This window comes from Micropterus dolomieu, linkage group LG09 (genome assembly GCF_021292245.1).
Source record: "Micropterus dolomieu isolate WLL.071019.BEF.003 ecotype Adirondacks linkage group LG09, ASM2129224v1, whole genome shotgun sequence".
Classification (NCBI taxonomy): Eukaryota; Metazoa; Chordata; class Actinopteri; order Centrarchiformes; family Centrarchidae; genus Micropterus; species Micropterus dolomieu.
The window spans coordinates 21,405,093-21,420,055 of NC_060158.1; the positions used below are offsets into that span (position 1 = coordinate 21,405,093).

A 14,963-nucleotide genomic window follows, 5' to 3' on the forward strand; every position below is an offset into this window, starting at 1 on the left:
AGATTTTTAATAGAACATTCCTTTTTACTATGTCTTGGGGTTCAAATCAAGGGACACTGTGAGAGCAAAAGGAGGTGAGGTGAAATGATTCTCTCAGTAGGTAAAGGGCCATTTGTGCTAAATTAATCATTTACAATTAATCAATTCCCTTGATGTTAACTATTTCATTATACACTCAAGTGGCTGTAATTACATATATTTCTAGGACTTCTAATTATTATGCTCCCTGTGTATGATGGCCTTCTCCTAAATAAGCTTCGCTGTTTGTGGCAATAACCTATTGAAACAGACCCTTTTTATTAAAAGGTCACAGCAGGTCTCTGATCCATACCCTGGAGCCTCAACAAGAACCTGAGGTGCATAATGTTCTTACTTTTCTTTTCCTTTTCCCTACCTCTCTGTTTCAGTCTCCTCTAGGTGATAAACATGGATCAGTACAGTGACCGGCATTTTTCGGCTATCCCTCTTTTCGTCTCTCAGTATTTGGAATGACTAAATCCATTCTTACCTGAGAAAGTGATGTTGAATCCCTCGTAGGAAACAGAGAAGTCAGAGAGGAAACGGATCTGAGCTGTGTAGTTTCCAAAAAGGCCTGCACTGAGAGGTGGAGGCAGTGTGGAGCCTGTCAGTCTCCACAGGGGCTGAGAGAAGCTGCCGTTCTCCGTCACTAACAAATGGTCATGAGGGCTCTCAAGGTGGAAGGTGTGGAAGGTGAATTGGACACCTGAATAAAAGATGTAGAAATAGTTGTGTTGTTTATTTATTTATTTTTTTAGTTTTGACCTTCCCATAAGTACATTGCAATTCTTGTATTTCCATCCTGCATATGTTCAAAAATATTCCTGCAAGTTGGAATTTCACTTAAGTGTGGAAAAAATCTAAAAAATGATATGACTTATAACTAACTTATATTCACTGGAGACAGACCGGAGTGTCAGTTTCATGATGCATACAGCATCAATCCTCTGTCTTCTTCCTCTACTACTTATCAAAGATATTACACCCACGCACAGAGAGCATCCACAAATAAGGATGTGTCAATTTGATGCGAGCGCTCTATCAAAGGTGACATGACTGGAGAGTCGTCCCGTGGCGCCGTAGCCCTAGGCCAGCCTCTCAGCACTCAGTCTTACAGAGACAGCTTGTTCGGCAAAATAAAAAGGCCACTCAGTAGGGGGAAATGACATTGTAAGGCAAATTGAATCTGACTGCTGCATGTGTTGACACAGAATTTCTCTGCTAACCTTTGCCATGAGAGGTCTCGATTATCCATGTGCAGTTCAGGTTGTGTGGGTAAAAGTCTGGGAAGCCAGGTGATAGGATGGTGCCAAAGTTCCCCTGGATATAACCGCCACACAACGCTGGCGACACAAGGCAAATGTAAACAGCAGGATATGGATGAAGGAGAGAAAGGAGAAGAGAGGCAGAAATCAGAAAGGCCAAAACAAAGCGGATGAAGACAGAAATAAAATTTCCCCAAAAAATTGCAAAACTTGTCTGCGCATTTACAAACTTGTAAATTCATTTTACAAGAGATGCCCTTCAAGACAGCATAAAAAGGAGAGAGTGGTATCATCAATATCATTAAAGAGTGGGCAGAAATCAATACTGTCCTTTAATATAAAAGCGTTTACAGATGAGGAAAAAGGGAAACATCAAAGGGTAAGCTCACCACCGTACATATAAAACATTGATGATGAAATGAGGAAGAAACTTTTAAAGTCTAAAATAAGAGTCGTTGAAAGTAACAGCACCATCTTATATGGATTTTATAATAACTCAGATATGCATAGCAATTGAAATGTGATGTTATAAAGCGCTCAACCATTTTTCATGTTTCGTCTGGAACAACATACAACAATGACTTTAGCTTTAATCCCATTTATGAATAGGAGGAAATCTTGCAGGAGACTATTAATTTCTAGGTCAATATTTTGGAACGTACCATCACAGCTTGGCAGGGGGCGGCTCCACTGAAAATTAGGTTCACATTCTAATGGCTCTGTGTCACTAAGTGTGTACCCTGCGTCACAGCTAAATGTCACCAAAGCGCCCACATAGAAGTCATTGCCGTGTCGCTGTCCGTTGACCGGGATACCAGGGTCCACGCAGTGATCCGACTGTAACTGCAGGGCTAGAGAGGAACGGGACAAAAAAAATAATAATAATAAAATAAGAGAAAAATATCAGGACAAGCAACACATTATCAGAGACAGAGGTACATATACTGGAAGTCCACTTGCTTGCAATGTAATTAGGATTATATACAGTTTTCAATAGGTCCATTGGAGGTTAAGAAATGTTAAAAGGCAGTTTACTTTCTCATCACAATCCTGATAAATAATTCAACAGAACATTTTTCAACAAGAATAAACCAATGAGAAGTTTCTGCACTTTTCTCCACTCCACCTTGCATAGTTTCTGCCTAAGTAGCAGCCATAGTGAATTATTGAAGTTTTGCAGAGATTTACCACAGAGAAAGGTTACCAGTGTGAGCCACACACGTAGAAACAAGGATAGGCTTGCCTTATGGGTTGAATTTACAGCATGAGTGAAGACTGGTGTGTGGGAAAAGTGTGTGTGTGTGTGTGTGTGTGTGTGTGTGTGTGTGTTGTGTGTGTGTGTGTGTAGGTGACAGGGTATATAGAATTTTGAGCATGGTAAGTCAGGGATATCTGACAGAATAATATCACCCCATTTTCTTTCTAATTATAGGTGTTCTAATAAGAACAGCTTCATGGTGAAATTGAGAGCCTCCAGAGATTGTATTTACAACCAAGACAGAATAGCTTTTGCTAGTACAGCGAACAAGGCTTATGGTTGCCGTCTCTGATTTGGTCTGAATTGTAATAGATTCATTTCTATTAGGGTGTGTGAAGCACAGGTAAATGAGTCCTTCCTTTGCAGTGTATCTATCCTGTATCTTTGGGTGCAGGCTTGACTTTGTGTTATCAAGTTCTTACTTTCGTAACGTATGCGGAAGCCGATGTCAGAGTGGCTCTTGTCAGTGGAGAAGAGGAGAAAAATAAAGTTGGAGGTGCTGATGAGGAACTGGGGAACCTGGGTGCCCTGGTAACTACCAATTAGAGGTGAAGAGGGAAAACGCCCATCGCGCACCTCAAGGACGTCATAGTTGACCTCTGTACGGAACCTGAGAAACAGAGAAATTAGTTTAACAACTTTTATGCTTTCCAAAACAAGGAAAAGTTCTCATATAATAATATGTCTATAAAATGTAGACTAGTCTAGAGTTTCATGGGTAATTCTCATTAGTTCCAGTGCTGAGTCAGGTTTACAGCGTGGCAAATGTAAGGCTGGACTACTAACCAGACAAAGTGAATAACCGCACTGGGGCCCCAGACCCTAAAAGGCCTCCGATGGTCACATATTATATGCTAGTTGTATTTTTTGCTAATTTGTTTCGGAATATGCCCCACTTAATCAGAATATTTAACTGAAATGATAAGGGTCCTGTCTGTCAAACATTTACATGGAGCATACTCTTCCCACCCACAAAAAAATTGTGTTTTACAAAATTACCACAAACATGGCACACTACAGCTCATTTTTGGGCTACAGCTCATTTTTACCCTGCGGCTGCCAAGCTGGTGAATGTGCTTTTGGGCAATTGGGCAACACTAAGTGAAATTCAGAACTAATAAGGAAGATTACCAATCAAGCAATTATATTACTGAAACTGAAAACCAGTGTGGAGATTCAAAAAAAAAAACAATGAATATTTATGACATTTGGCCTCAATTAAAATCTTATAAGTTGCATTCCATGCCAACAGCAGAAAAGAGATTGATTGAATCAAGCTTATTCTGATGGATGGGCAGTAATTTAAACAAGACTTTGACAATAGTACGAATATCTTTATGGCAGCTCAGAATATTTAGCTTTTAACCAACACTGTGAATCCAGGAGGGTTTAATTTAATTATTTCCAATATGCACATGTTGAGTTTTAGAAAATCCTGAGACATTTGGCGACTGCATCTGTGTAGCATGTGTGTGTACGTGCGTGTGTGAGGGCGTGCTCGTGTGTTACCGCCTTTGTTGCCAGAGACTCTTCATCTTCAAAGCCATGAATAAATTGCTTATGTTTCAGAACCATGTCATCTAAATGAAGCGGTTTGTGATATTTTATTGATGTTACATAAAAATTAAAGAGCAACAAACATTTATGTTGTATTCATTTTGCATGGGGTGTTATTATGGCAGGGATGAGGATGAGATGGGCTTGCAAGGATGAGCTAATGTAGCGTTTGATCGTACGATTGTATGTGTCTCTCTCTCTCTCTCAACCATCAGGAAAAGTTACCTCCTTTCCCAACTCTCTGGTTCCCCTTGACAGACCAGCTCCACTTACATACGCATTACATTTACAAACCTTCAGGTCTACGTGCGTGTGTGTGTGTAAATAGTAAGGAAATCTGTTGATCTTCAGGAAGGGGGCTATCAAATGAAAGGATCAAATGAACTTGCTAAATAAAACATAGCATTAGCCTAGTTGGCAGTGTATATTTATGTACATTAGATCTAATGCATTACTGCCAGAAAGAGAAGATAGAGGAAGAGATTCAAGAAGAAGTGAGAAAGCAGAGAAATAAATGTGAGCACATGATGAAACTGCGAGAAGGTTTAAGGGTTAAAGCAAGAAAAATCCAAGCTCACTCTGACAGGGGAAAAAACATTGACACAACAACAGTTGCTATCCGGGTGACTCACTTATCGAAGATGATCTTGATGGGGTAGCCTGGAGGAGCCTCAATGATCCATTCACAGTTAAGGGCCTCCTTATAGAGTTCTGGCCAGCCAGGGGAGAGGATGATCCCACTGGGAGCCTTCAGATCCCCTCCACATGGGGCTAATGGAGAGAGAGAAGAAATGGAGAAAGAGAAAGAGTAGATAGAGACTGAATTATGCATATCTTTCCCGGCTGATGTATGACAATAGCAATAGATGATCTCATGCATCAGCTGGGGCTCATCCCATTTCTTTAACTGCCAGGGTCCATCTGATGTAAATTCGTGACAGCTCACTTCAAGGTTAACCATTTCTCCAAAGAGCATACCTGTTATTGCATGTGTGTGCAAGGGCATGCATTATGTATCCATGTGTGTGATTATGTTTCCTCCCCTATGCTGTTGTCTTAAAATCTGTCTTCTATAAAAGTACTGCTGTCATCCCCATCAAATAGAGCAAACGGGACATCTTTGATCGCTAGTACAAAAGGCACTTGAGCACATCGACCCCTCTCCCATAGCTTCATCTTTGTTACTGCTCACCTTGCTGTGCATCTCTTTAACTGCCTATCCTTAACCAGAACACACAGGCACAGTGGAGGGCTTAGTTAAAGTGCCAGCTCCTCGCTCCCTTTGAAGTGGAATGATTTAATCAGCCAACTCAGCATACTGAAGGACATCTATAAAACACATTACTCTACGAACGAAGGGGTATGATAGATGGTCTCAAAGGAATACAAAGCTGCTGCGGCACACAGGTGGAAGTGACATGTTTTAACCATGTCTGTGCTTGATGTGCTACACAGCTGGTTAACACCTAGCTTTATTTTAGCTTTGCCTGCTATATAGGCCTTTTCTGGTTTTCTTGAAATAGTTTATTGAATATTGAATCACAGAGGAGTAACTGGATGGTTCTGCAGTCTGTATGTAAGAACAGCATGTCTGCAGCATCAGATATTTGAAAGAACAAAGATTCTGTATCATTAGCAGCAATCACCACCCTTTAGTCAGATCTCAGTGATCCCTATCATTATAATTTATGCCATTATTGATATTGATTAATTATATCTGCATCAACTGTAGTCATTTAATTAATGCAACCCACAAGGAGCAGCAAAACCATTGTCAGATTGATTTCTGGTCTTCTCCTTTCATCAACACCAATCTATTCACTTTTGGGTGTGCAGAAGAAATACTCTCTTTACAACTCTATGGTGCAGTGATGCTACATTACTAGCTATAGAGTGCGCATTTAAACAAACTCCCATTTTATCAGTTTATAACAGGTGTATATAAGCAAGAACAAAGTGGGTACCAAGCTAATGAGGTGCTAGATATACACATCTTCATCTTAATGACTTAAATACTCTGTGTATTTACTCTGGTGAGATCTGGATTTTCTGAGCTACACAGCTAACTATCCCAACTCAAACATAACTCTGTGATATTGGATAAAAAAATATGGAATAAATCCCACTCATTTTGTTAATATTTGCGACTAATATTAAAAACTGTCAGTAAATCTGAGAATGTTGTTTTTCAAACACCTATATGCGTCCCCAGCAAAAGGCTTCATCCCATTCAACCTAATAAAAAAAAACGAAAGAAAAGAAACACTTTTTGTAGCTAAAATGTTAGACACAAAACACTCCAATAACCTGTTGTAGGATGGCTGTTACAAAGGGTAACGACTCTTTTACTCACCTTCACAGCGGGGCACTGCATTGTCCCACACCACGTTGCCATCCTTGAGAATGCACGAGATGGTTTGCGAGCCGTGGGTCTTAACGAAGCCCTCTTCGCACAGGAATGAGATGGAACTGCCCAGCTGAAGGCTCTCACCAAAGCGTTTCCCATTAACAGGCACTCCTGGGTCTGGGCACTCGTTGTGGCGAAATGCTATTGGAAATGAAGAGAGGAGATAGGGTTAGTGTGAAGAGCAGACAAAAGGGTGAGGCAATAGTGTTAAATGTTTTTTAAAAAGAAGATAAATAATAATAAAAGTCACTAATTTCACTTTTCAGTCACATAACATAAAAGCAAAATATAAAATAAAACTTTTGTTTGATAAAATGCTTTTAAAAGAAGCGGATAAACAAAGTGTCAACTTGTTGAAGACACAAGAAAAATAACAGACTTCTAATTCTGCTGGTATTAATCCTTGTCACATATTACGTTTTCTGTGCAAAGATGCAAATTTCCACGGAGATTCGAAAATAATTACCCAAGTTTCTTGACGAAACTTTTTTTCTACTGTCAGCATTAAGCAATGCCAGCATTTAGCAAGAAGAAATTTGTTTCACTTAGTGAGTCACATTGATTCACCCTGCTGCAGTGATTCCAGAGGGTGGGAAACCCCACCATATGCAGATCATCAGCACCAGACGACACTGCCGAATGATAGGTGGAGTAAACAAACAGGGGAAATTGTTTTCATACATCCTCAAGCCAATGGGACTTCAAGTAGGAACCAGTTAAAAAGGCCACGGAGAAACGCAGTCACACAAGAAGAGGCATATCCCCGGAACAAGGCATGTAAACAAATACATCACCTGCGCCACTATCTCTCTCACTTACTCACTTGCTCGCTCTCAGTCTTGTACACACGCGCAGGTAGGTGACACATGTAGGTGTTGATGAATCCCCCTTCTGTATCCATTGGACCCAAACAGAGTGCGAGCCACACCTCATCCATCACAATCATCTTATTTATTAAGGTGCCAAAAATCCCCTCAATACAGTTTGGCATGTCCTTAATTAACGTGAATGATGGAACATGTCCACTCATCCCAACAACCCCCTAAAAACAGTCCTGCAGTTAGATGACACTGTTCTCGGGAACTAACCGTCATCTTCAATTAACTGTTCTTGACATTCATTCACCAGGCAGCATTGGTTATTTATTCATTCATCTAACTTGCTAATTAACGCATTAGTTGCCATGTGTTGTTCACACTGGCTTTACAGAAGCACCTGGGTTGGTTTGATGACATGTCTGCAAATGAGCTAGAGCCAGGGCCCAAAGGCATTCTGGGCAGGCTTAGGTATATTATTTTAGTCACAGCAGAAATGTTTTTTTGAATTAGGAGCAGAATACAGGTTCAGTCTTCTGAATATGCTGTAATTTCACATACTAGTCCCACAGAATACTGGATGAACACATAAAAATAAGAAGTAAATAAAATAATAAATAAAAAAAACCTATGATTTGTCTAAATATTCTTGTCTCATTATATGATATAGATATATGTGATAATTTAGGGGCCACACATGTAAAAAAGTCCTTTATTTCTAAATTGTTTTGTTGTTTGGACGATTATCAAAAAGGTTTAATTTGTCAAGTTTTGGACAGAAGACAAGGTTTTTTTGTTTGCAATGTAATGTTATATGTAAATAAATGTTTCACCACTGTAATGGTATTTTTAGTGTCTAATATGGCCATGTGTGCTTCACACATGATACAATTAATTACATTATATATATTGTCTACTTGACAAACTACTGCAAATATCAATGATATTCTCTCAAGCAGATGAATGCCTGTAAAACACTGTTGTCAACACAGGGTCAGAAGTACAAACTAGACCATATGAAAGCAATGCATGCATGCATTACAGGAAGTTACTGGAACTAATTTTAGTGCAAAGTTTTACTGAGACAAACCTCCCCACAGCACCTTAACTACCTATGAAATAGCTTTGTGGCTTTATAGGGTTAGACATTCTGTACGGAGATATTTATATTGTGATGCGAAAGAATGCAAAGATCAGGCTCATTACACAATAGTGCATATGCAATGAACGCAGAAATCCGGTTGCCAAACCATCACGGTACAGTATATCCATGAAATGGGTTTACCAGCATGCAGCCAACGTGTACTGCGTCAGAGTATAAAACCCATCTGGAATTTCCTCAGAAGTCAGCCGCTACCCAGAATAGAATATAATGAGCACTGCCGCAATGTATCTGTCAGGTAAGAATGCTGCCTCTTTGTTTGGGTTTTATTTAGATGTCAAGTCTCTATTTAGAAAATAAAGACAGGGTTTTTGTCATTTCTCTATGCGACTGTGGGTGAGTGTGTATGGAATGTGTTGCTGATGGGTGGAAGTTTATGCAGTCTGTGGGAGACAGGCACACAGATAATGCAGATGATTCATGAGGCCTATTGCATGTACACACACGCACAGACACACATACTGTACACACATGGACAAACAATCTAGAATACAAAGCATCCGGTCAGGGCGGGCTTTCGTGATAAGCTTTAAAGACTTTCCTTTATCTCTTTTGAAGTAAAATTCAATACTTACTTGTAAACGTGATGTTAAAGCCTCTGTCTGTGTAGGTGTGGTCAGTCAGGAACTCCAGACGGGCCACATGGGCACTAGTTGTTATAGAAGGAGGCAGGACGTCACCAGAAAAGGTACCCAGGATAGGAGACTCGGCCTGACAAAAACAGTTAAAAGATTTTCTGATGAGACCAAAATATCAGACTAAAAAGGGAGAGAAGTCAGAGAGTAAACAGCTCATACTGGGAAGTAGACAGATAAAATGACTGGCAAGTCCAATGCTGCTGGCAGACACATGATTGCACATCTCCTACTGATACGCATAATGACTGACAGGTCAATAGATGAAGTTGTACAAAGAGCTATTCAAAGTATCTGAGGACAACAGCTTATAATTTAACACTACCTTTCCCCCGTCCTTGATTGAGAGGAAGTCAAACTGTTTCTCCATGCTCAGGTCGTTGAAGGCCAGATTGATTCGGCTCTCAGGGTTGGTAATGATCAGCCATACACAGTGCATATTGTTGCCATACTCCTGGGGGTAGTTGGGCGACAGTAGCACCCCAGATGGAGTGGTAAAGTTGAAGAAACAGGAAACTATAGGAGTGATAGAGACATAAACAAAGAAAAAAAAAGAAAAAAGAAGGAATAAAAGAAAGAAAACACAAAACATAAAAGGAGTATTGTTTAGGTGGCTGAAAAATAGGTGGCAGATTCCATTTATATTTGCTGACTACAATACATTATGGTGTGATAAATTATATTGAACCTGTATAAAGCCACCTCACATCCCACATACCGTAGACATCTAACAGATCAGGAGGAAGTCATTTCAAAAGACACCACTATAACCACAAGTTTATTGACTTGTAGCATGAGCACACGTAGGCATATAGCAACAGCAACATTAGGCTCACTGGACAAGAAAGTAATGAAAAGGAACCATGTCCGAAAGTAATGAAAGTTGCCAATAACATCATATAAGAACAATTGTTTGTGTCTTATTGTGGCAAAATTGTTTATCTTTATTTATATATTTATCCACTATTTATTATATGAGAGGAGGAACCCCACTAGAAACAATATCTTATTTAGGAAATGGGGAATAGAGAAAGCCTTAGCCTGAAACATCTTGTAAATATGTAACCAGATAATCATTGTTTTCAAACAATGTCTAAAAAGGCTGAAAGGAATGTTTTGATAATGGAAATGAAAAATGGTCTCATCTCCCTCCCTGATTACTGTCAAGGCTGCCACTTGATCCCAGTTGCTCAAATGGATGTGATTAGAAGAAAACAGCACAATGCCTTGATGTTACTGGTCAGCCTTCCTTGGAAAGACAGCCCACACTTTCTGCTTTGTGCATGTGGTGGTCTGGCAAGGTTAAACAGAAATATGCTTGGATAAGGAGTCGTAGGAAAATGGCACTGAAAACAATGCAGTGGTTACGGTGATGTGGTCAAATTTAAACCTTACACTATCGATTAGAATCCGTTTCTAAATAAATTTACAAGTGACAAATGAGAAATGGAAAAGGCAGAGTCATGCTTCACATTTTAACTACACCATCTAGTTTAAATAGGTTTTGAATTTTATGTCACGTATCATCTGGACTCTCCTTACTTAATTGGTCTAGCTTCCAAGGTGCTGGGGTCTATTGATTGTCAGGGGATGTTTCATTAAAAACTATTGCAAGCTCAACATCAACACCAACTAAGCGTACTTCAGTTCAAAGTTAATGAAGAAACATGGAAAGGTGGTGGGATGGGGGGATATGTAAGATAACTTGAGTCTTAGTCACTGACACAAAACACTACTTTCATTCACAAATGCACAACAGATAGATTTTTGAATATGCACAGGAACTTTCAATAGTCCATCTGGTAACAAGTGTGGATGACTAGAGTAAAGAATAGAACTACCAGAACTTGCAGCCACGATTGCCTTTTTAATATGAAATTAATCTCAACCACGACATGACAGGGTTTCTCCCTTCTAGCTTTTGCACTGGTATGGTAATGACTTTATCTCAGGTTTGCCCTTAGCTTTGCATCCATGCAATGTGTGATTATAACTTCATTCTTCCATTTTTTCCTTTGACATTATTAACTATCGTATCCACTGTAGCTGGTGGCTAAACAGCAGTGCTCTGACCTGTCATCAGTACGTTCTCCAAGGTAGCATCAGTAGCAAATAGTTGGTGGGTTTAGGATGCATCTGTTTACATTATTGTAATTTTGAAAAAAGCACTAACACTGTGTTCACTGGAATAAATAAGGGATATTAATAAATACTCTACTAGTAAAGCACATGATCTTATTAACATTGTCAATTTCAATGACAAAGACAAGCATACTGCTTTGTGTCTGCATGACTGGTTGGTTAAATGTCAACTAAATAAAACCAGTGTTATGGGGCCAAATTGACTCATGTCATTCAGCTCAGTGACGTTTATCTAGATATTGCAGCTTTTTGTCCACCCTATCATCATATCAATAATACAACAGTGGGTATTATGTGCATGGTCAGCTCTCTTTTCCCTTTCCCCTCACCCTCTAACTCTCTCAATCTTTGTGTTTGTCTTTCATGGCGTTAATTATCCAGTAAGAGCTCCTATTGTTCCAAAATCCACAGCCTCTGCCAGGCAAAGAATAAGGACTATTTGACCATTTATTATGCAGCTCATCTGCACTAACATACATATTTATGCACCCACATGAGTGTGCATGTGGTGTATGTAGAATGTGAATAACCAGCATCCAAGAACTTACAAACGCAGCTGGGTTTCTTTGCCGACCACTGGTTGTTCTTCTGACAGGTGATGTTCTTCTTCCCCACCAGCTCAAAGGCAGGCAGACACTCAAAGTAGAGTCGGTCCCCGTGACGAAAACCTGTCCCCTCACGTTTGCCATAAGCTGGAATTCCAGGATCTCCGCAACTACCTTGGTCAATTTCTGTGTAGGTAAAAAAGGTAGCGATAAAAAGGTAACAATATTCAGTATGCAAAACTGACATTGATAATACATAATCATTTCAAGCAGAGGAACATCAATGCACATGAGAAACACATTTTCTTCAGTTTTCCTAAAATATTTGATGGAGATGCAGGGCAGATAGAAAGAGACATCTAAACTCAAGGTTATTACTGGCTGTACCCTCCAGCAGATATTGACAAGATACAACTGCATATGTAATAAATGATAAGAAGATGCAGGATCTCACACGAAATCAACCTGCAACATTAGTGTGTTCGTGTTCATACAGTCATACAGACTAGAAAAATGACTTCCCTAATCATTTTATACAATGCTGTTCTGCAGCCAATTCTCATCTTTTGGATGTTGGAGCTTCCCACCAGCACATCCCCACCCTCTTCCCTCAGAGTAGATCAGGATCACATTGTTTTTTAAATATAATTCTCATCTTGTGGAAAACAACAAAGTGCACATGCAGAATAGGATGTTCTCTCAATCACTTATTACAGGACCACTGACATTTTTATCTAACAACATTTAGATGAAATGATCAATATCGATTTAATCACGCAGCAGTGATCGGTCCAAGACTTGTTTATCCAGCTTTTTTTAAAGACATGAATAAGATAGGAATAGTTAGCCTACATCAGTTTTTAAAAAAAGCTTGTTAGGAATGTTAAAAACAGGGACTTTACTGAGAAAACAGATCATCAGGCTGTTAGAAATGGATTTGGTTACTTGTTCCCACAGCTAAGGCTTAAGCCAATTTTCATGTTTCATATTCTTGAAGTCTCTCCCCCCCACACACATTGGTCAGGTCTTCTGTTTTTAGTCACTGAAGCATTAGAACTTGTGTTTCGACCAGATGTGGGGGTCGCATGGAGTGAACCGGCACTATTACACCATTAAATAAAAACAATCTGAGAGTGCTTGCTGTTAAGGGCACATGCCCTGGTTTGTTGAAATTGTGCATCAGAGACATTGACCCTGTCTTGTGCATTAGCTAAGACTAAATGGAGATAACTGGAACTGAATGGATGTTAGCAATGTATGACTGAGTGAAGAGTTCATTTTGAGCTGACAAGACTATACTAGCTTCTATGCATCTATGCAGCTTCTATGCAGAATTACCTGATATTCCTACCGTCTCGTCATGCATTCCTTTTGTATAATTTAGAAGTTAAGGACTCGTTACTGTCTCTTTATGCTCCCAAAGTGTTACTCACTAATGTTGTAAACCTCTTTCTCTCCCCCAGCAAATGCATCCCTCTTACTGTGTGACAAATGTTCTCACATGCGTTGGAAGCTGACATGAGCACTTTCAGGTGAAAACACACACAAACACGGACACACACAAACATGCACACACACACCTCCATGACCACACTTCTTCCTTAAAACCACATACGGCAATTTCATTATCTCAAGATTTATGCATCCCTCTTTCTTTCACTCAGTCTTCTTTCTACTTTTCCGAGGTTGCAGATTGCAGATGGGAATGCTGAGGCATCCTATCGCAGCATCCGGATGGGGCAACACAGAAAGCTCATCCATCCAGGAAATGATGGCAGGGCCTAATACGATTTTAAACCGCACCAGGGGTGGTGCTGGGTATAAATCCATACTCAGCCTTAATGATGATCATCATTTAGAACACATATTTAGAGCTCACTGCTGTTTGGATGTATGGCTGTCCTGAGGCAGCCTCATTCACAAGACAACTCATTGATCTTATGAGGAAGTCACCTTTAAAAGGGGGAATGCTAAAAGCAACTTTTGAGTTGAGCCTGAGAGAGGACTAAAGGGAAATTAATGAAGGGAATGTATATGATCCAGAAGGACATGTAAGCTACAAGACAGACGCAGAAATACATACGTATACATACATGTGCAAATGCACAAAAGTACACACACATCAGTTACAATCATGTGTTGTCAGTGCAGCAGACTCACTGAAAAAACTCAAAATCCCTGCAGTGTTTTTCTCAAGTAAGGCCTCTCTGCCTTATAGGTGCCTACAATTAGAACTTATAAAAGTTGGGGCAATAAATAATCACCCTTTGAATTGTGTGCATGTACAGAGATGTAGTGGTCAACCAACCTTTAGAGAACAGGGTGGCTGATGGCCGATATATAATGCAGTTTAATAATATATATTTAACCCTAGCCAGTAATGGTTTTATTTCATTCATTCATTTAGAATTGGAGAAACATGTTAACACTGAGAAAAGACGATGGTGATGATTGAGGGCTTGAAACTAACTAAAGGGGCAGCGCCAACAACACTTCACTGCTGACACACAGACTAGGCTGCCTGCAGATGCGTCCACAGACATTTTTTGTTCATTGGCCTCATGAGTGCAGGCATCAACCGATGCCGGTTATCTCAACATGCCAGATAATCAGTTGACCAATTAATGTGTTTGTAAATTAATGTGTGTGTCACTGTGTATGTTCTGTATAAGTAGGCAGGCAGGAATTAAGGAAACAGCATTTAATTCTCATGAATAAGGGAATAGATTTAATGGCATATGACTGTTTGACATGACAAGTATTGTACTCAGATGTGCATTAATGTCAACAACTACACTGCAGGCTCCTGAAGCCTAAAAAGACAAAAAGAAAATAATGAAATTGATTTGTATAACCCAGTATTTCATACAATGTGTCAATGGGCTTTACAGACCCAGACTTCCAGCAAAAAAAAATCAAAGCCTCAAAGTATCTACAACATGTGAACCTCATTTTATGTGTACATGGCAATAAAGTAACTGTGCAGTTAAGCAGAAATCTGAAATATCCAACTTACCACCATAAACTCTAGACACTCAGTCTGCAGTCTGAGCAGGCTCTGAAAACCTCCACTTATACTATAGAAAAAATACAAAAGACATGACCCCTGTGTCCTCGATGTTAGCTACAGTCTGGTAGGTGCATGCACTTGCATATGGG

General features: G+C 39.7%; 1 protein-coding gene across 4 annotated transcripts in view; it reads right to left on the reverse strand.

The window, feature by feature from the left end:
* The window catches only part of csmd2 (CUB and Sushi multiple domains 2), a 253,342-nt gene that overhangs the window by 105,032 nt on the left and 133,347 nt on the right, over positions 1 to 14,963 (reverse strand). For all 4 annotated transcript variants that reach the window (XR_006826279.1, XM_046058105.1, XM_046058104.1 and 1 more), the window contains 9 exons: positions 11,808 to 11,990; positions 9,443 to 9,633; positions 9,058 to 9,193; positions 6,452 to 6,646; positions 4,731 to 4,869; positions 2,964 to 3,151; positions 1,946 to 2,134; positions 1,245 to 1,361; positions 509 to 724 (listed from right to left, as the gene is read on the reverse strand). Coding sequence is in view for 3 of the 4 variants with exons in the window: in XM_046058105.1 (XP_045914061.1) it covers positions 509 to 724; positions 1,245 to 1,361; positions 1,946 to 2,134; positions 2,964 to 3,151; positions 4,731 to 4,869; positions 6,452 to 6,646; positions 9,058 to 9,193; positions 9,443 to 9,633; positions 11,808 to 11,990 (1,554 nt within the window). In the remaining variant the exon portion in view is untranslated. The remainder of the gene's footprint in view (positions 1 to 508; positions 725 to 1,244; positions 1,362 to 1,945; positions 2,135 to 2,963; positions 3,152 to 4,730; positions 4,870 to 6,451; positions 6,647 to 9,057; positions 9,194 to 9,442; positions 9,634 to 11,807; positions 11,991 to 14,963) is intronic.